Source organism: Crinia signifera, chromosome 6 (assembly GCF_055691185.1).
Source record: "Crinia signifera chromosome 6, ASM5569118v1, whole genome shotgun sequence".
Taxonomy (NCBI): domain Eukaryota; kingdom Metazoa; phylum Chordata; class Amphibia; order Anura; family Myobatrachidae; genus Crinia; species Crinia signifera.
Genome location: NC_139222.1, coordinates 109,714,566 through 109,736,902, shown reverse-complemented (window position 1 = coordinate 109,736,902; position 22,337 = coordinate 109,714,566). Strand labels below are relative to the sequence as shown.

Here is a 22,337-nt window from a genome sequence, read left to right as displayed (position 1 = left end):
GCTGTATTCTCTTCAACATTCATTCAGTAGATAAAATGGCCTCCTTCATGTGCTTGCATGTACACAAATAAAAGACATTAATGTGCCATGTATTTTCTATATAATAATCAGTAAGGATAATTATCAATAAGACGTTGGATAAAAACAATACTGTCAAGAGAAAATGGCAAAAATAATAACAATTGTTCCACTCTTACATCCTTGTGTCCGAGGAACATCACAAAACGCATCTCCTCTGCATCAGCCTGCCGCTTCTTCTTGCTCTGTGGGTTGGGGTTCTGGATATGTATTTTGAGAGAGGTGTAGGCTGCAAGATCCTGCAGGTTACTTGGGGTCCGCAGCTGAACTCCAGAATTGCCATTAAATTTCACAGGGATCCTAACCTGAAGAATAGGAGAAGGAGTGAGCGAGATCACCTTGTACTGTATAAATGATCTAATTATCCGCATACCAAATGACTGACCGACTATTAATGTGCGTCTGAGAAATGTCAATCTTCTATAAACTCTGGATAAACATTTATGTAATAACCTAAAGAACGCACAGAGAACATACCCTAGTTAAGTAGGACTTTGAATTACCTTTAATGGCATTAGAGTACTCCGTAAATAATTTCTGTCAGTTTTGCAAACAGGGAATCAGAGATTTACTCTAAATGTTTCATTGTACCACAGTCTGTCCTGAATCTACATACCTTGCTTGCGGCATCTCTGGCTTGTGAAATCATCTGCCGTATGCGGTGGATACTGTCAGATACGGAGCCATTGTTGCCCTGGCGACCCTCTAGCTTGTTGAGTTTATCCAGAAGCAGTGGGATGGCCTTTTCCAGGTTGGATACTTCAAGAGACAAATATAGATTCATTACATCATACATACCACCTGTAATGTCCAGAATAATGGAAACTCTCCCAGCAAAGATTGCACAATTGTGGAGACCCTTTAAAATATTGGACTACCCATCCATAAACCCAACTACGTTGTGGAATCACAAGAAAATGGCCACAACACTCTTGTATTAGGGACTCTTGTCAGTATATACACAAATCAGCATAAAGCTGTATGTGCCTACAGCTCCCTGTATCTATTGAATAGCCTGTCTTTTCTGTAACAAATACCTCTAGAAATAACACAAATAAAATGTAAAATATAAACCATGTAATCTATATGCAACCTATATAAAATAGCAATATTGAGGTTTGTGGTTATATATATATATTGGGGTTTTTATGGTGTGTCAGCTGAATGGAGGACTTGTTGATGGTCATATAGCAATTTCTGTAAGCCCTAGCCATTTTAGATCTTATATATGTATTATCCTTGTTTTAATAAAGAGCCAACATGATACTGTTCTGTACATTGAATGTGGGCATCATGATTGTGGCACCCCAGGGGCACTGCAGAACATGCCCCTGGGGTGCCACTCTATAAGCAGATGAGTTGATCTAGTTACGTCCCTCGGGAGGACCAAGAAATGTCCCTTCCACAGCATGCCACCTCCCAGAACTGGCCTTTCAGCAGTAGTGTAAGCAGGTGCAGTGCATGCTAGATGGACACTACAAGATCATAAACTGTTTTTGAATGATAATTTGATTGGTGGTGATTATGGCCCCACTTTAAGAGCTTGAAGGAGAAATATGTTGGGAAAAACTAGAAAAAAAAAACAATTTCAGGATGCACATTGAGAATGTGTGAAACAATTAGGGAAAATATTCTGCAACTTATTATGCTAAATGTACTGAATTTTCACAAAAAAACCCGCAAAATTGACATAATATTACGTAAAACAATGTATGTCATTTGTAGTAAAACTGGAATAAATATTAATGTGATGAAAATAAGCTGTAGACAACCAGCCAGATTGTAGCGGTCATTAGTATAAAAGTCGAGATCCGAGTGGCTGCTATATGCAGTTCTGCGATTAAAATGTGCTACATACCAGAGGATTTGGTCTCTTCTACTGCCTTGGTCACATCTTCATTCTGTATGTTCCCATACTTATTCTTCCACAGCTCCAAGTTCTTCTTGATATCAGTCAAGGTAGCTTGTACTCTGGAGGCAGTGTCATTGGCCTCAGCAGCTTTGAATTTGGCACTGGTTATGTCATCTGTAACATTATCTGTAATAGGCCAAACAAATACATGTCATAGCTGTAAACATGTAAACTTGAAGACTAGCATTACACCTGAAGGCAAAAACATCATTATATATGGAATGTTCTTGAATTTTGAAAAAAGTATTACTTAATAAAATGTTGCAAAAAGCTATGTTGTTGTACAACCTAACGCTCGTAATCGGGTACCAGCCATCAATTGTTGTCAGGCAAATATGTGATGTCACAGGTTGCAGAGGTGTAAAAGAACCCTGTATATGTGGCACACAGAGGATATACACTAAATAAACAAGCTATGCGTTTAATACTGTGATCGGGGAGAGAGATGAATTATAAGTGAAAAAAATGGACATTATTTAAATAGTTTCACTCATAATTCTTTCTTTAGATAGAAATATATTGCATTTGAACTATTTATACAAATGCAATCATGGGAACAGCTGTGTACATTTCCCCTACAAATAGTAAGAGTGTACAAGATACTGCACTGATGTGACCTCAAACATCATTGCTGAAGCTGCTCCAAGCAGCCCCTCTCAGCTCGCCAGGTCCTATAAGACTCTGCTAACACCAGGCAGTGCTCCTGCCGATCATTAACATTCCCCGTCATCTAAAGATGCAGTCTAATCTGACTAGATTGTCAGAGACTGCAGGGTCCGGATGACGTCAATATATATTGTGTAGAGCTATGATTTGTTTTTTTCCACCATGCTCTATATGCAGAATCAGTCACACACAGTAAAATATAAAACGAATCAACATAGTCTCCAGGGGCATCCCAGTCACCCTGCGTTGAGATGCATTTTCTGCCCCCCAAAAAAAGATACCCAACGTTACAATATTTGCTTGGGACCCGGCGTTCACTCCACATAATGCGCGATGTATGAGGACAAATTTGTAAATCCAGATTTCCACAAGTCAACAAATACAAACAAATTTCCACCATGAACTGGGGTCATAGACCAATACCCGTAAAATCCCAACTAGAACTTCCCTTTCAGTATATACAGAATGTGTGCACTTAAATGAGAGAGTATTAGATATTGACGGTAGACTTTCCCACTAAGATTGTACAGAATTGCTTTTACTTTATTTATTTTTTTTTTTTTTGTTTATTATTTATTTTATTTATTTTCCCTCAAATTCAATCGATAAAGTAGTTTATGTTTGCTATGTTATTCTGTGTATCGAAAAATTTAAATAAAAATCACTCAAGGACAAGATTGTACAGAATATGCAACTTTCAACATACTACTAATTTACAGCAGATCATATGTACATGTATTTTTATGTAAAATCGAAAACATGAGCAATGTGTGATTGTATGTCATCAGAATATATACATATTAAAGTCACATAAATATTGTAAAGCTATCTGGACAAATATGTTCATGTACTATTGTTTTGTTAAAGACCAATAATTAGCCACTATAAAGGACTATGCTAGAAAGACTCAATAAGGAGCACCAAGAAAAACTATTGCTTGGTGTCTTAGAGGTTTTACCTCTTGTCATGGTGATTTTATCCATGGCAGATTCCAGCTCTGATTGAAGTTTATTTTTCTTTGTGTTGCTGTCCTGAAGCTTGTTTTTTGCATCCTGCAGTTTTTTCTGGACATCTATGAAAAAGAGAAGGTCAACATGTCTCTCTCTGACATTCACGGAAGTTCTCAGCTAAATTATAATGGTTTTAAAAGGTATTGCTTGACAATAATACAGTTCACACGTTGACCACTAGGTGGTACTGTACTAAGAAAATATTTGAGTACAGTACATTCTAGGTACAGTACCAGCCATACTATGAACTGAAAGCATACAGAGAAAAAAAAAAAACAATTATTTGTGCAAAATATCTTACTTATGAAATAAAAACACTACAAGTTTCACAGGGCACCACAACAAAATATCAATATTTTAAAGAGTGCTCTCTAGCAGGGCCACCGACAGGGGGGTGCTGTGGGTACAGCCGTCTCAGGCCCCGGCCTCTGGAGGGGCACAGGCAGCTGCCCACAGTGCCACCCCCCGCACACCACCTCCCCCACCCGGCAACCCCCCCAGCCAGGCATACACAGTGCAGCCTGCAGAGCGCCGAGCCTAGGTCACAGAGGGGCTCGGCGCACTGTGCCTGTGTGACTGACTGTGTTGCTGAGAGGTCTGCAGTGCAAAGGGGGGGGACGGGACCCTGATTGACCCTGTACATAATCTCCCACATGGTTATCACTGAGCTAACCTCCGTCCACTTCATTCTGGGCAGCTTTGGCTCTTTCTTCCAACTGTGAACTGTTGTCCTTCAATTCCTTCCCCTTTTTTCCAAGCTCCTGTGAAATCACGTTCTGTGGAGAGACAAAGGAAATCTATCACCTCTGATAAAACAATAGGGGTGTTCTAGATCAGTGGTTCTTAAACTCGTTCCTCAGGACCCCACAGAGTTCATGTTTCCCAGGTCACCCCGACAGGTGCACTCAATACTGGCTGACACATTCTAAAAGATCCACAGGTGGAGCTAATTATTTCACAGGATTCTGTGAGGAGACCTGCAAAACATGCACTGTGTGGGGTCCTGAGGACCGACTTTGAGAACCTATGTTCTAGATTATTAAAAAACATGTAACTGCTTCATTAGTGCCTCAGATTCTTGGAGACTTCACCCACCTTATGTGCTTCTCCTGCTGCTCGGTTGGCATCTTTTGCGGCCTTCTCAGCTTGCTTGATAGCATCAATAATACTGGAGTATGCATTGGAGGCATTTATGGCTTTTTGTATAAATTCGTCTTGGTTAGAGTCTCCGATTGCACTAAAAATACCAATAAAAAAATGGTTAACTATATTTTGTGAAAACAATGGATTTACCTATACAAACACAGCATCAGATATGTTCCACTCATACATCATAAGCAGCCAATTTACTGGAATGCCAAGAAGAGACCGTTGCACACAATCTGTATATAACTTTCTCACCTGAACAGGTTCTTTGCCACCTGACCAAGAAGCTTTGCGTGCTCTTCAGCCTGTTCCACAACGGATAGCTTGCTGCTTGCAGGAGAGAACTTCTTCACTTTGTCCATGATTGGAACTCTAGCACCATCGAGCCCAGCTGCCAACTTCTCATATTCCTGGGAAAAGAAATAGGCTTATAACTTGAGTGGCATGGAGCTGATTGTGACATGTGCAGTCTATTCAGCATCATATGGATTATATCCTTACTAAGTAGGAGATTACAGTATACCTCTTTCATGTTTTCAATCATTTGCAGGATGTCCGAGACCTGAACCAGGGCATCTTCTGCCATCTTTAGTGCTCCCAACAATTCTCCATGTTGTATCTTCAGGTCATTGGTCTTCAGCTGTAATCAGGAAAAAATGAAGAAGTCTATATAGTTCTACATTTATCATAAATATATTAAGGAAAGTATAGAGAGGGCAATATTAAACACCGCTTTCCATAACAACATGTACAACTACTTCTTGTTACTATTGTCGTGTTTGGTTAACGGAGTTCAAGACTTGTACCTTATTCTCCTCCAGATTATTGTAGTTAAGACTGTTCAGTCCCACAGTCTCTATGGTATTATTCACAGCTTCATTCATGGCATCTCGGAGATCCATCACCTCAGAGCTGTAAGTGTCCAGCCGCTTCCTGACATCACTCAGTAAGTCCTGGTTTGACTTAAGACTAGTCAGCAACTCTGTTTTCACACGATCCAGCACTGTATGCAAAGATTAACATCAATACAGATCAGCCTTATAGAGGGCACAGATTCTCAACCTCCTCATCTAACACTTGACAGCTTGTACTACAGGGTCAAATTCTTGAATGTCAAACTGAATTTGAAAGTCTGAAGAGCCAAGGGAAGTATTCAAATTAAAATGAATATGTTTAACAACTGTATGTTGGCAAATTAAATTAAATTACATAATTCATGCTAAAATAAGACAACGTTCAAAGAGTTGTAATGGGATATTGGTTTAGTAAGACCAGGCTTTAATTACCCACAAGACATCCTAAGTAACTAGAGCTTGGCATTATTAGAGAGCCTCAGGACGGAATGGGAGATATTAGAAAGGTCTTTGTGTATATGCTGTGCATGCTGCAAAAAATAATAGGTTGTGTTTGAAATCTCTCTACTGCACAGGTTCTCAAATTCAGTCCTCAGGACCCCACACAGAGCATGTTTTGCAGGACTCCTCACAGAATCACAAGTGAAAGAAGTATCTCCACCTCCATCTTTAAAAATGTGTCAATGAGTAATGAATGCACATATGCACCCGACGGGTGACCTGGAAAACCTGAACTGCGTGGGGTCCTGAAGACTGAGTTTGAGAACCTCTGCTCTACTGCTTACATCTTTTAGCATCTTCGTGCTCCTTCTCTGCCAGACCTCTGGGGTGTTTGAAATCCTTATCTCTCATCTCCCTCAGCATCCGCTCAACTTCAGTCACAATCTGTAGGAACTCCTCTGTGGATGTCACGTTGCTGGTGTTTGAGGAGCCAATCTTGCTCAGCTGATTGATCAGCCCTGGAGATGAAGCAGATAAATAAGAATCCCAGAATCGAACGATTATAACACATGCGCCGGTGTGCATTATCACGGCGCCGGTGTGCGCAATGTAGTTGGCGTAGTCAGAGCTACGTAGTCAGCGTCAGCCAGCGTAATAGTGCCTACACTACGCTGAAGGGACTGCCGCCGCCGTGCTGAAGGGACACTACGCTGAATAGGACAGTACGTAGACTACTTAAAGGGCGCAGAGGTAATACACAAATAGCGCTTACACTACGCTGCCGCCGCCATGCTGAAAGGACACTACGCTGAATAGGACAGTACGTAAACTACTTAACGGGCGCCGTGATAATACACAAGTACCGAAATATTAACTAGCTGCTTTACAATGGAGTTTAAAAGTAGATAATCCCATATGGATTGTAATTTAGTGATTTATATAACTTTCAACATATTTTACTAAATATAAATATTTTTTTGTTTTTTTCCTTTTTAACTTTTTAGCCTTAGAACGTGTTGCTTAAGTTTGTCGTCTCTCTGCTTTGGATAGACACCAGTGAAAGGCACAGACGAAGGCAGCATTGGAAATAACAATTACAAAACATCGACACTGTTTTATATAGCACAAAACTTCTCACCCAGAGAAACATTGTATAAAGACTGCACACGTCTCATCAGGTCTACGGCTCTCTGATTGGTGTCCTTGGTCACCTTTTGTACATTGATTGCGGTTTTGTTGGTTGCATTCAACTGAAAGAGAACAGCCGGTGTCAGTTCCCTCCTAGTAGGCTACACATATCGGAAGCAGTCATGTCATGAGCACAAGCAATATTCATAGGAATCCATCCAGTGTTATTAAGTTTAGGCTAATTACTTGCTCTGCCGGTGTAGCGGCTGTCACAGTGAGGAGGTGATTACTGTGAGGAGCATTACTGTAGATCAGTGGGTAACTGCCCTGTGGAGATAGTGGAAAGGATGACTCACCTTATCCTGCAGCGCATCAAAGTCCTGTGCAAGACTGAAACTGTCATCTTCCAGGTCGTCAGCTTTATCTTTTATGCCATTCACAGAGCTTTGATACTGGAGCCACAGATCCTGTAAATATCAAGCATTATATAAAACGAGCTGCAACAAAAAATTCAGCCATGCAAAATCAGTGTGTATCTATAACTTACTGTCAAGTTTGCAATGGAGGCATTAAGGCTGCCGAGTCGTGTCCAGGCAATGGAACTGATACTTAGGTTGGTGAGCTGGTCTCTGACAATGGGGAGGAAGTCATCCATTCGCTGCAGATCCTTCAGCAGAGTCACCACACAGCTGTCACAGGCTGCACAGAGTAATTACCAGCAGTTAATCGCTACAAGACGACTGATGTAGGGACAAATTGTAAGCTCTTAGGAACAGAAATACACTTTTATTATAAGGGACAGTTACGCATAAGTCCTGGCCCTACATGAATAGTAATGTAATGCAGGTTTAGATCATAAGCTCAGTTATTCATCTTTCCAACTTACTCAAGTTCAAGTTCAGTTTACTGCCTAAAGCCTTAGGTAAGATGATTGTACACAGAGCAGTAGACGGATGCATTGATAACACTGGAGGAAGAAGCACATTAGTACTCACGCTGGCACTTCATCACTTCTGGCCCATGACTGACTGGTATTTCATATGGCTTGCTGCAAGTGTCGCACTGCTTCCCAGTCAGCCCATCACTGCACTGACACTCTCCTGACCGCGGATCGCAAGAGCCCCCTTTACAGTGACACTCTAAAGAAGGACATGCATAATGATATAACACAGGAAAGAATATAAAGTGCTCTGCTGGTCTGATATTTGCACTATAATAAAGGGGGGGGGGGACAAGATTTAATAATAAAAATGTAACTGGGCGCAGAAAGTCACTTGTAACTAAGGAGAGCATAAGCATGATAGAACACTGTACAGTTTGTGGTTAAACTTCTGTACTTACTTGTGCAACCATTGGGCCCATAGCTCCAGTATCCAGGGGCACACTGTTGGCACTGGGCACCAGTTACGCCAGGGGAGCAGAGACACTGACCGGTAAGTGGGTCACAACTGGAACTGGTTGAACCTTCCCCACAGCTACACCGCTGACATCCGGAGCAGCTGCCAAATCCATAATAGCCATTCTAGAAGGGAGATGTTGTAATATTGGGGAATAGAGTTAAACTGCATAGAAATCCTATATAATAAATATCTAGGGCCTCTTTGGGGGAATCCAATGCTTTGCACGCCAGCGACCACTAGAGATGGCACTCAACAGAGCCATTCACGTGCTGCTCCTTTCTGCTCCACACAGCCGCCGACATGGATATTACTGTTCTGTTGTTCCATCATTTTGACGGGCCGGTAACTAGTGTTCCCTCTCCCTGGCTGTCAGCTATATTGTATATGTATAGCATATATTACCTGGCAGCGGTCACAGCTTGGGCCAGTCACTCCAGGTTTGCAATAACATGCTCCAGTTCTTGGGTCACAAGTGTCTGTCCCACAGGAAGAGCAGGCACACCCTACAAAACACAATCATTATATTTGGGCAGCATTGACAGTGTATATTCCCCCGTGCTTGCATGGGTTTCCGCCCACAATCCAAAAATATACTAGTAGGTTAATTAGCTCCCAATAGAACCTTAACATGTGTGTGTGTGTATACATGTGGCAGGAAATAAAGATTGTATGTTCCAATGGGGCAGAGACCGATGTGAATGGCCAAATATTCTCTATAAAGCGCTGCGGAATATGTGCGCACTATATAAATAATTGGCAATAATAATTTATGGACTATAATGCGCAATCACCTTCACAAAAATTACTTTCAGGAACCAAATGGTTGGCAGTGAATTAAACTAGGGATCCTTTATGCATAGAAACCCCAACTGAGGTTCATATTTACTAATGCTTGCAAGTAAACAGCACACATGGCAGCGGTACATACAGTACTACAGATGACTGGTGGTCAGAATACTTACTGTCCCTTGCTCCTCACTGTAATCCCCACAGCCTAATCCTAACACTCCCCACACCCTAATCCGGGGAAGCCGGCAATCAGAATTCCGGCATCCTCTATTATGTCGACATTCCATTACCAGTCTTCTGGCTGCTAGTCAGAATGCCATATTGGTATTCTGACTGCCGGCATTCCGACTGCTGGGATGCTATCCGTATCCCCCTATAAAAGCTTGACATTGTTTATTACGTGGTGCATTTTAGAACCTTCTTTATAGATAATAAGGGAATTCCAGTCTAGAAAGACAATAACAGATTACTTTATGTGTACCATTGTGTATATACCCCACCAGAGTACACATTTGGCCATATTAAAATGTTGGTTTCCATGATCATGGGTAGATTTCTTCTTAATCACCGCACATTTCATTCAGAAAACTAAAAAGAAGCACTATATTCGCTTCCCCTCTGTTGTTTTTGGAAACTTTTTACAATACAAAGAGCCACAGCAGGACACTTACTTGAGCAATTCTTGGCACCAACTGCATCGCCATAGAAACCAGGAGCGCACACCTCGCAGTGCGGTCCAGCAGTGTTGAACATGCAGCCAGAACATGTTCCAAACAGGGGGTCGCACTCACTGAATAGCATGTTAGAGTCAGTGTTTCCATTGCAGTTACATGGCAAACAGGAGCTTCCGATAACCATTGGGTTCCCATAGTAACCAGGTGCACAGCTATTTACAGGAAAAAATATATTATTATCGAAGGGTTGAGACCATCATTTTACAGTGCATTGCTAATACATCATGACTGCCATTATTATATTTTACCATGGTGGGCATAATAAATAGTCCAATGTTGAAAAATTATATTTTACAGCAGAACCTTTGTAGAATTATATTTATAAATGTATTACAAGAGTAGCCTCATGTCAGAAAGGCTTCGTTTAAAGCAGGCATGTCCAACCTTAGCCCTCCCGCTGTTGTGACACTATGAAGTCCCATCATGCCTTACCAAAATTTTACTATTAGGGAATGCTTAAACTATTGCAAGGCATGCTGGGATGTGTAGTTTCAAAACAGCTGGCAAGGTTGGACAAGCCTGGTTTAAAGTGTGTTGCAACTTTTCATAGCAATTTGACCACATGATGGCACTGTTCTATAAAAGCACATGAAGCAGGTATGATTTGGCAAAAGTGTCACCAGCGCAGCAGCAATCATATAGCATTTTAGAATGACTAAGCAAAATAATATTTTCTGAAAGCTAACTGTCTCCTGAATACTCCGAACTGTTGCAATATTAGTAAATCGGGGGTGCCTTAAAAGCCTTTTCTTAGCCGTACACTCACCGCTCACACCTAGCCCCAGCGTAGCCTGGTCTACACAGACACTGAGTGGATAAGCCTCTGTGCACACATCCGATGGCAAAACTGTAAGACAAATAAAATGTGGGTTTAAAATAACAAAAAATGGCCACTTCCATCCTGAAGCACAAAATCCGGTAACACTCACTTGTTTGAGGGCACAGAGAGGGGACAGGGGCACGCAACACACTGCAATGATCCCCCCACCGTCCCGTTGGCGACAAAGCCATCTTTACACCGCTCACACTGGTCCCCCTCGGTGTTGTGTTGGCATTTCTAAAGAGAGACGATAAGGGTTAAATGTATAGGTGCTGGACTACATAGCTGCGGTTGCTGGGGTACACCAGAAAACTTACCACGCAGGCGCCTGTGCCTGGCAAACACTGGTCAGAATGGCCACTACAGTTGCAGGGCACACACTTGCCCAAAAAGAGACCCTTGTCTCGGTAGAAGCCAAGAGCACATTCCTGGTGGAAAATATGTCAAAATATAAGATCCTTGTAGAGAAAAACATCTAACTTATATCATCAGCACCTGGGACTCATATGTAACTCAATTTTTTTATGAAATGGTTATTATATTCCTATAATGTGTATTGAGTACAACTGCTGGCACATTTGCAGCACAGTAACTAAACAAGGGTTATCATAATCACTACTGTGAATTCCATGGATGTATTAGTAGCCAGGAATCCCTGACCTAATAATGGCATATTGGCTATAGCAGGGGTTCTCAGGACCCCCCACAGTTCATGTTTTCTAGGTCACCCGACAGGTGCACTCATTATTCATTGACCCATTTTAAAAGATCCACAGGTGGAGCTAATTATTTCAGTTGTCATTATGTGACAACTGCATTCTGTGTCATTCTGTGACAACTGCAAAACATGCACTGTATGGGGTCCTGAGGACCGAGTTTGAGAACCTGTGGGCTATAGAAATCACAAAAGCACTGGGATAGCTGTACCTGGTCTTCTCCCAATGGACAGGTAAGCTCATATTTCTTTTAATATTGTCTGTGTGTTGTCTTACCATATCTAGGACACTGTTGAATTAAAACTGTATGTTTAATCATCGCTATTCCTGCCTATAGATTTGAAATTATGGGACCAGTTTGTTCCAAAAAAGGCTTTTTGATGCGAAGTTTAAATACTGGATTTGCCGTGCAAAAATTTGTGCGCACCATATTGCTTTCTGGTTCTCAGTGATAGAGCTACTAGAGATAGTAAATAGGTCGACACTAAAAGTTTGCCATGCAATATGTCGACAGACAAAAAGTCAACATGCACTAGGTCGTCATTGACAAACGGTCTATGTGCAGTAGGTTAACATTGACAAAAGGTCGACCTAAAAAGGGTTGACAAACAGGTCGACGTGAGTTTTTTACAATTTTGTTAAATTTTGGGGGGACTTTTTCATATATTTCCATCCATGTGTATTACAATTGAGAACAATATATTCATCCCTACTCAACATTTTATCTGTCAACATACACCTGGTCCATATGATTGTGTAACATTAAATGTTTAAGTATTGCATAGTTAGTGGCTCTTGTGGCAGTCACCTGACAAGAGTCCCCTCTGTAATTGGCTGGGCACATGCAGAGCTCCACGTTGCTGGCTCTCTCTCCAATGGCCGTTTCCTGTCCAATCTCTAGAACAACTTGGCGAATGGACACCATAGAGGAAGACTGAGAATTCAGAGCTCGAATTTGCAGCTGCTCCAGTTTTGCCAAAACCATCATAATATCCTCACGCGACACAGGATTGTTTGTCCCAATGTGAATAAAGTTACCCTGCATAAAGTATAAAAAAAAAAATAATGACAGATCAGATTTTAGGAGACCTGATCATGTTATTATGGGTGTATTCTAATTCCTGTGCATGACATTTAACCAAGGGTTCTTTACGTAATTGACCTCCTGTCTCAGCAATGTCAACAGCTGCTGTCAAAATGGATATTCCCACTATATAGACCACAGGGATAATTAAGGTCTATAAATAAGCTGTGCGCCTCAATGCTGAACTAATAATGTATTGCCTAGAGGTCCAGAAATTCCATGCCCAGTACTTAGTCTAATAAGTAAAAAGCTGAAAAATTTGAAGATCAAATAAAACAATAATATTTAAATCTGACTTGCCCTAAAGTACATATGGCTATGGACACATCCTGTGGTTTCTGACCTACAAGAACACTGGGTATAGAAAATGTGCCCAGAAAAATGTGAATAAATTATATTATAGCCTTCTCAGTCACCTCTAGAAGTTGGATCCGGCCCTGGTGAAGGTCTCCCGGTAATGGATACTTTGTCTCCAGGAATGCAATGCTCATCTGGTTTCCCTGCATAGATAGAACAATAATATATGGTTATACTTTACTCTGATTTCAGGAACACCGGGCCTCACAGATAAGGTGTACGATAAAGCCCATACCTTCAGTATGACATCTGGCCGCCGTTCCACTGGAATAAAGATCTGGTCTCCCCTGATAGCTTCTGAATTGAGCTCATATCTCAGGAATCCGCCATAAGAGGAAACCTGTGGTCACAAAGCCAAACTTCCACATAAACACACAGTGCTAATTTTCCAGTATCCCATTTGTCCAAAAATAAAATCTAAAATCTCACCCGGTCTCCCAAGTAGGTACGTGGTGCATGCCAGTAGAATTCCTGATAGACATCAGGAACATCCCGCAGATCAGCCACAAGGAGACCCTCATTAAGATGTTCGTTGATCTCCACTTCCTGGCGATCTCCTCCAACTAGCACCCAACCTCTCATGTCACTAAGCTGCAGGAGTAATAAAGAGTGAGGTCACCACATGTGGATTAGAAATGTTCTGTGCTCAACTGCGTCTTCTAGGATCTGTTTACCTGTGTTCGATGCTTGGATCCAGTGTGACAGCGATCAGTTGCTCCAAAGCAGAAACAACGAGTACAGCCCTTGGGATTGTTGGCATCGAGGAAGAAAGTGCCCAGACGGCAATGGTCACAGTTTGTACCCTCAACATTTTCCTGCAAATAGAGACCACTAGTGACTTCAAAAATATTATAGAACCAATATAAGTGATAGTCATGTAGTTCAGGATAGTAAACCTGGGAAAGTAACTTGTTAGTCAAAGAAAGTAAAAGATCCAGCTTCAGTTTCCCAAATCCACAAGTATAAATGCCACACACAAAATGCCCTTTAACACAAGATTAAACTGACCTTGCAAATGCACTGCCCACTAATGGGGTCACATATTTTTGCCTCAGTGCCTTCCCGATTACACGCACAGGGTTTGCAGTTGGGGAATCCATAGAAACCAGGAGCACATTTTTCACAACGTCGTCCCATGATATTTGGTTTACACCTATAAGTAAAAGGGGAAGCGGTCATCTATTAGAATGAACTTAGGTCTACAGTCATTAGGTCGACCCCACTAGGTCGACTGGCAGGAAGGTCGACCTGACTTAAGGTCGACATGGGCCAAGGTCGACATGACTTAAGGTCGAATTTGCATAAAGGTCGACATGAGGAAGGTCGACTGGTCATAAGGTCGACATGGGTTTTTCACTGTTTTTTGAGCCGACATGTGCCGACAGGCGATATTTCATGCCCTACCATCCACTAGGGCATGGTGGGAGAATAAAATAGTGTGCCGAGCGCAGCGAGGCACCGTGCCCGAAGCATTGCGAGCGAAGCGAGCAATGCGAGGGTCCGATTCTCATTGCCAACTGTGTCCATGTCGACTGTGTCGACATTCGGATAAAAAAACAGTGAAAAACCCATGTCGACCTTATGACCAGTCGACCTTCCTCATGTCGACCTTTAGTCATGTCGACCTTGGCCCATGTCGACCTTAAGTCAGGTCGACCTTCCTGCCAGTCGACCTAGTGGGGTCGACCTAATGACTGTAGACCTAAGTTCATTCTGACAGATGTACCGCTTCCAAGTAAAAGGATACATTTCATGTATAGTAGCACTTCATGCCACAGCCTTCCCACAGCCATTTCACAGGACCTTCAGTCACATCACACTGCCATTAATATATAGCAGCAATAGGATGGTCTATCTGCTCCCCCATCAAACTTGTCTGCATGTTATAAAGCAGGAGTTGGCTGAGCGGAATTACTTTGCATGGTCATCAACTACAGGTTGATAATCTCCATATTCTGCTTATTTATAAATCCACGCAGGAATTAATGTGCTTGAAGCTCAAACGCTAAAGGTGCCCACACACTGTGCAATTAGTCAGCGGAAGCTTATAAAGCTCTCATTGGCTGTTTCTAGTGTTAAGTCACCTAGATGATTAAATTGTCTATGTAACCTTAAGTGAATGTCTGCAATACCCCATGGTAACTGATTGTAGTGTTCATTCTAGCACCTGCCAGCTTTGAAAATCCATGCAGTTCCTCTTCCCTGACTGGGGTGTCGCTGTCTGCTGTAGTGCTTCTAGCACAGTGTGGTCTGTATGTCAGCACTGATATGCAAACCAGACCAGTGCTAGAAACACCACAGCAGACAGCGACACCCCAGGCAGGGAACAGGAACTGCATGGGTTTACAAAGATGGCGGGTGCTAGAATGAACACTATAATTGTATTATATTGTAATTGTGTGAGAAGTAATTACAGCGATATCATTACTAATTATCAACATTACTGAGAACTGTGGCTAATCTACTGAATTCTTTGATCTAGAACTTGCGTTATGACTTGTTATCAGCCAGTTTGCACACATTGTGGCCCTGATCCAGAGGTGCAGGCGTGGCTGCGTTGCAGCAGCGTAAATATGCAAACGTTACAATCAGCCATCACCCCCTACTAGCATGTGCCTGATGGTGCCATTTGCCAGTCACCACCCCGGAATGCCCATGTGTTTGCCTCACTGGTTCCAAATGCTAGTGCCTTTTATTCAATCTATACATTGATACAGTGTTTGCATAAGAAAGCTTTTTAATCTTACTGGCCATAAATCATAATTACTACTGCATGGCATATGTTAAATGATCTTTTGCTTAGTGGCAAACTACAGCTCTAAAGGTGTATGGGGCTTAAGATATAAAGGTGTATGGGGCTTAAGATATAAATTTAAGCCCCATACATATTAGACGAGAGTTTAAAATATATCGCTCAGAAGGTTCCCTTTGAGGGATATCTTTAAATAAAATATATTTAGTGTGTGCACCCACGCATCATTAACGACCCCTCCATGTCTGCTGAACACGCAGGTCGACTTTGCATATATGGCCAATGACCCGCATGTTCAATGGGTGCCGCCAACGTCACTAAACTTTATTATTTACCGATATCGTTCATTGTATGTATTCAATCTCGTTTGGCCAACGGCACAACTGATATAGTTAACTATATGGACGGTGCTCATAGTCGGAGAGTGTGTACAGGGCTTTATAGTGACTAACTAACCTTGATACACTCTATTATATTTTACATGTTTGAGTATAATTAGTATCTATTCTGATAATGCTTCCTAGTAACTCAACACTATAGGGTAAATAATAAAGAAATATATGATTAAGGGTTGTACAATAAACAACATTTTATACAGTATTCTATACATAGATAATGTAATTAAACATTTGTCACTTCAGAAGTATTTTCTTCAGGCCTCATTGCTCTAGAAAGAACAGTTTCTGAATGGAATAGCCGAGCCGAGCTCCTTGTTAAATATTTATAGCTAACAATACACTTTACAGCGCTGATACGGCTGGAAAAACGAGCATTGTTTTTTTCCTCCATCCTTGCAGAGTTTACAGCTTATTACCGTCTGGTTTTATTACTTTTTTGTTCCCAATCGTAAAGCACAATGGAGTATGCTGGTGCTAGTGCTATATAAAGTAACTGTTAATAATTATAGTTACAAGAGAACGGCCCACCCAAGTACATAGCAATCATTGGATGCGTGATCTACAAGCCCCCACTTCTCTGTTGTGGACAACCCTACGGAGAACGTCAGTCTGAGATCTGAGCTTAGAATGAAATGTCTCTCATAAATACCCCTAAGAAATTTTACAAGGCTCATGTTCTCAGGAAGAACCTACGTTAACAAATGATGATGGTGAAGGCTGCAGGGGATGAAATGCAAAAAATGCAAATATCTGTGTTGTGGGACAAGACATAGAATTGAGCTTCAGCTAAAAGTAATCACGTAAAGCTGCTAAATGGATATGGATGCACAAATAAGGCTTAAGTGGGTGTATTGTGTAAGACATACATAGTCCTTATATGCAATGCCAAGCCAAGAGTAATTGTTAACATTAACCATTGCACCATGAAGATGGCTAGCTGGTCAAGCATGGCATCACTCACGTGCACTGCCCTGTCTGTATATCACAGTCCAGATGAGTTTTGTTCTGGAGTCCAATTTCAGAGCAATCACATTCTTCACACCCAACCAGTGCATGGCACCCAAATGTCTGTGGCTGGCACACTGTGCACTCCGGTTTCACTGTGCGAGGAGGACAGATACATTCTCCAGTAACCTCATCACACAGGCGTGCTCCACAGTCACAGGCTAGGAGAGAGGAAAGACGGATACATTCACACCATAAAATCGGAATAGCATACAAAGTAAAACAATGTTATCCGTAAACATTCACACAGTTACTTTGGGCACATTAGATCTCGGACTTAAGGAAAAAGAGGCATTCTGTTCAGATTTGATGCAGCAAAGGGGAAAACATGTGGAAGCTCTATCCTTAATGGACTGTAGAGCAATGTTGTTCTGGTCATAGTTAGTAAACTGTGTTACAGAGATGACCTAACGGACATATGTATCTAAACAAAGGTAAGAATTTTAATTATACTCTTTCCTGTATAAATACTGTAAAAATGCACAGGGGATTATCAAGGTCCACCCAGATACAAAGCTTTGTATTTAACAAAAATATCCAAATACTGAGGACCTTACGTCTACAGCCAGGAAACCCCCAGAATCCTGTGGCACAACGGGAGCAATCTCTTCCAATCACATTTGGTCTGCAGGAACATTGTCCTCCGTACGGTTCACATGTTGTGCCCAGGGCACCAGCCTCGTGACAATTGCAGGACTGGGCACCATTGTTATAGAATAGCGACAGGGATATTGCAGCATCTCTACAGAATTTAGAGGTGGTCGGGCTGGAAGATAACACACAAAACAGATAAGTGAAAAAAAGTGTCTGTTGGTAAGTAAGCGCAATATGTATTGTACAACATGGAAATAATTTACTGACCATTGTCATAGAGTTCAAACAATACACAAAAATACCCAGGATTCTATTCATTAAATTACAAGTATTATGGGATTCAAAACAGACTGGACAAGGGGACAGTAGGACAATACTTACCTTCTTAGTTCTAATCCTATCAGGCTCTCCCAGTTGCCTTTAACATTGAAGTCCCATGATGCAGTTGTGCTCAATCACTGAAAGTCTGGGAGTGCATTGCATGGTGACATCATCACTGTGCAGCATACTCCAAGCCAATCTGCACACTCTGCTTTTCAATGTGCATGGGGTATTTACAGTTCAATCCAGAGATTGAGATTTTGTCAATCCCAAATCCTAGGATTACAAAAATGGGGCAGGATTGACTTCTTTAATTGGGACAGGAAGGGAAATGAAGTATTCTGCCGATACTCTTGTGCCAGTCACTAGTGTTCTTCATGCAGGGTCGCCAAACCATCAAAAGAAAAAAGGGCAGTAAAAAGTGTAGTTTTATTACACTACAACAGTATTCACAGAAGCGTACAACTAATGAATTTGACATTGACATATATTCAATGCCGTGGGCGAGCGGTGACTGCGAGCAGGACTTTTTGCTCGCAGTCACCGCTTACCCTGTCAGTATTCAACTGACCCCCCTCATACGCAAATTCCCCCTCGCTCCGTTTTTTGAGCGAGGGAGAAATGGCGTATGTGCTTTCAAAAGCTGCGAGAATCGAGGCTAATTACAGCGAGTTTGCTGCACTAGCCGCGGCTCTCGCAGTTTAGGGGAATCCTCGCAGTTCTGTGACGGCGAGGATTCCCCCGGAACGTTGTATAGTGCGAGCGGCCGGCGCGGGGGTTAAACTGCAAGGATCACTGGTTTTCTGCAATCCTCGCAGTTTAACCCCCTCGTCGGCCGCTCGCACCGGCATTGAATACATGCCATTGTGTATGGCTCTGAACCGATTACAGCCACTTATTGCTGTAGTCTTGTTTCTATTTTCGGTGAGGAAAAGCCATCCTCACCATCCAACCCCCCTAACCATATTCAATGTTTGGGTAAAATCCTCGCGAGTCCGCTGCATTTTGTGGTGAGTGTGAAGATACGGGGTTCTTCAATCACTCAGACACCGAGCAGATGAAACCAAAATATGGTTTATTTTTATCACAGCACACACATGTAGATAAAGATAGGAACAAGAGGCAAATGTAGCATATAAACGTTATCGGGTAGCAGTCCAAAAAATGGCAGTCCTTGTAGCAGCCGTTCCAAAGCACAAAACTATCACTTCTCCACACAGCAGTGATAGCAGATAAGTCCACACGATACCCAGACAGAGCACAACCTCTTAGTCCAGGACAGTCCAAAAAAATCTCTCCCTGGCTTGTGTGCCAGTCATTTTAAAAACTTCTAAATTCCCACGCGTCTCCATACCATCAGTGGGCTTGCACTCAATCTCTATTGGTGGATTCAAGTCAGGTTTATCCCCCCTCCCAGGTACTGCTGCTGCCCCCCCCCCCCCCCCCTGCTGGGTCAGGCCCCAGAAAGTCTGGAAGGGGCCAGAGATATGCAGAGCAGTGTCAACACAAGATACAAAACACAGTCTGATTACATTATGTCCTGATTACCCCCTGTGAACATTTCCTGTTGATAGCAGGGGAATTGGATTACCCCCTGTGAAGATTGTCCCTCAGCTACCACACTCCTGTGATAGCAGGAACAAAAGTATGGTAATTGGACATAACCTTTTGGTGAATTCTTTCCTGGGTATTTCCTGTCCGACCATATTTGCTTAACAGCATCTAATACTATGGTACACACAGATATGGGGGATAGAAACATCTGCAGTGAACAAGAGACCTAAAATGTACATTAATTACTGTGGAGTTCTACAGCCTAATACTATATGATCTGGAAATACACACAGATTTGGGGGATAGAAACATCTATGGAGAATAAGAGGGTACAGACGGACTAAAATAGTACATTAATTACTACACCTAATAAAATATCATAATTACAGTCTTACGGTCAGTTTGCTAACCTCACAGTGAGCCCCGCTGTTTTAATGGGAACACTATCCGTTTCCACCTCGCTGAAAAGAACCAGCGAGTTGGAAACGGTGAGTGAAGGGGAGGCAGTTTAATAATCTGGCGCCATCATAGCTCACCGTCAGAGCATTGAATATCGCCCTATGTGTGGCTATGGGGATTATTCAGTAAGGATCTCAAAAGCAAAAGCTTTCTGTAATGGACAAAACCATGTGCACTGCAGGTGGGGCAGATGTAACATATGCAGAGAAAGTTAAATGTGGGTGAGTTATTTTGTTTCTGTACAGGGTAAATACTGGCTGCTTTATTTTTACACTGCAATCAAGATTTCAGTTTGAACACACCTCACCCAAATCTAACTTTATCTGTGCATGTTACATCTGCCCCAGCTGCAGTACACATGAGACTTTTGCTTTTGGGAGCCTTACTGAATAACCCAATATATAGAGTCTATGCACTTTAAACCAGATCAATCATTATCTCTATAACCATGCATGTTGTGCTTTAATTCAACAATACATAGGGCAGTATTCAATGAGAAAAATTCTCCGTGCATGGCGAGAGATTTTTTCTCTCGCCATGCACTCGCCCTGTTCCGGAGGGCTCGCTGCCACTCCTGCTCCCACTATTCAATGTGGTTAAGACTCGCCGCCACTCGCAGGGAGCTGGCAGGGAGCCGGGGACGGTGGCAGCCAGGGAGATTAAAGTCTATCTGGCTGCCCCAGAACATATGTGGAGGGGAGGCGGGCTCCCCGGGACCCAGGCAGCACAAGCTGCCCCCCCACCTATAGCCAGCGGGGGACCCAGTATTCACTGCACCCGATTGTGCATATGTAATGATCGGGTGCAGTGAATATATGAATATCTAATGAGCGGCTCGAGAGCTCCGGCCCCCTGCTGGCTGCTCTGTGTAAAAAAAAAAAAATTTTTCTTTTTAAATTAAATATATATTCATGTGCTATAAGCACATGAATAAAAATAACATGCCCCTTCACAAAAAAAAAATCCTGATTTTTTTTACACCAAAATTAAAAAAAAAAAACCTTTTAGTTTAAAAGTTCACATTCCAGTTCTCCATGAAAAGATGGAGAATTGCTACACAGAGAGACACGGCGAAAATCACTTAAAAAGACGGCGAAAATATCACATTAAAATAGGGTGGTTCACTTTTGGAGAGCAAAATGCTCCTTCCAACGCGAAAATAGCACAAACTCGCCATAAAACACGGCAAATATTTCTCATTGAATACTGCCCATAATATAGAAACAGAACAATAATATTAATTTGCAATGTTCACTTTTTTTTTTTTAATTCTGTATTCCCTACTGTTAATATATTAACATGTGAATGAGAGGGTTCAGCATACATTATAGGAGTGTAATATTAAAGCTGAGCTCTTCAATTCTAGTCAAATCTGCATTTAATATTCTAAACATACTGTAGACAGTGTTGCATCATGTACGTATTATATTAGCCAATGTATAAAAAGGATATCTATAGTAATTTTTATTATAGACTAGTAACAGTTCTTACTTGCTCTGGAAGCTGTTGGCCCCACATTGGCTAATAAAATTGTAAGACTTGTCCAATGGTTCCTCTACCAGGTAAGTGGAGCTGAAACTGTCCTCAGGAATCACCAAAACATACTCCTAAAAACACAAAGCACAGGCAGGTTACCTCATGTGAAGTGTATTCACTTTTCATACTGAATATATCTTATTTATATTTCATTCTAATGCTGTGTACACACGGTACAATTTGACATTGGATTTTGACTATATAGACAAAATCGAATCGGTATCGCATAGACATCAAACGGAGAACAGCTGAAATCGAAAAGCCAAATACACAGTGCAGATTGAATATAGATAGTATGAATTGTATGTAAATAGCACATGAGTTAGCAAAGATTGCATAGCACTCCAATCTTAGTCAAATAGCAACGGAGTCTCACCATGTGTATACACCATAAGGATTCACTGTATAACGCTATTGTCAATAATTTTCTTCTTATTTCTATTTTGAGGTTTCTTATTTTTATCCTCTTTTAATATATATATATATATATATATATATATATATATATATATATATATATATATATATATATATATATCAAACGATATGGCATGCACACACTCTCTGCTTCATCCGCCGGGGT

The 22,337-nt window shown here is 41.6% G+C and overlaps 1 protein-coding gene across 1 annotated transcript in view; it reads right to left on the bottom strand.

Moving 5' to 3' along the window:
- LAMA5 (laminin subunit alpha 5) overlaps window positions 1-22,337 on the bottom strand; it is a 149,271-nt gene that overhangs the window by 22,436 nt on the left and 104,498 nt on the right. Inside the window, exons 33-61 of the mRNA XM_083146806.1 lie at window positions 21,710-21,825; window positions 17,848-18,056; window positions 17,247-17,451; window positions 14,144-14,288; window positions 13,810-13,950; window positions 13,565-13,726; window positions 13,371-13,475; window positions 13,195-13,278; window positions 12,503-12,733; window positions 11,296-11,406; window positions 11,088-11,215; window positions 10,925-11,005; window positions 10,096-10,310; window positions 9,038-9,138; window positions 8,577-8,757; window positions 8,231-8,374; window positions 7,783-7,934; window positions 7,592-7,702; window positions 7,246-7,357; window positions 6,452-6,625; window positions 5,619-5,815; window positions 5,336-5,452; window positions 5,068-5,222; window positions 4,762-4,903; window positions 4,340-4,442; window positions 3,615-3,728; window positions 1,937-2,116; window positions 695-837; window positions 198-383 (exon numbers count right to left, since the gene is read on the bottom strand). Coding sequence (XP_083002932.1) covers window positions 198-383; window positions 695-837; window positions 1,937-2,116; window positions 3,615-3,728; window positions 4,340-4,442; window positions 4,762-4,903; window positions 5,068-5,222; window positions 5,336-5,452; window positions 5,619-5,815; window positions 6,452-6,625; window positions 7,246-7,357; window positions 7,592-7,702; window positions 7,783-7,934; window positions 8,231-8,374; window positions 8,577-8,757; window positions 9,038-9,138; window positions 10,096-10,310; window positions 10,925-11,005; window positions 11,088-11,215; window positions 11,296-11,406; window positions 12,503-12,733; window positions 13,195-13,278; window positions 13,371-13,475; window positions 13,565-13,726; window positions 13,810-13,950; window positions 14,144-14,288; window positions 17,247-17,451; window positions 17,848-18,056; window positions 21,710-21,825 — 4,245 coding nt within the window. The remainder of the gene's footprint in view (window positions 1-197; window positions 384-694; window positions 838-1,936; window positions 2,117-3,614; window positions 3,729-4,339; window positions 4,443-4,761; window positions 4,904-5,067; window positions 5,223-5,335; window positions 5,453-5,618; window positions 5,816-6,451; window positions 6,626-7,245; window positions 7,358-7,591; window positions 7,703-7,782; window positions 7,935-8,230; window positions 8,375-8,576; window positions 8,758-9,037; window positions 9,139-10,095; window positions 10,311-10,924; window positions 11,006-11,087; window positions 11,216-11,295; window positions 11,407-12,502; window positions 12,734-13,194; window positions 13,279-13,370; window positions 13,476-13,564; window positions 13,727-13,809; window positions 13,951-14,143; window positions 14,289-17,246; window positions 17,452-17,847; window positions 18,057-21,709; window positions 21,826-22,337) is intronic.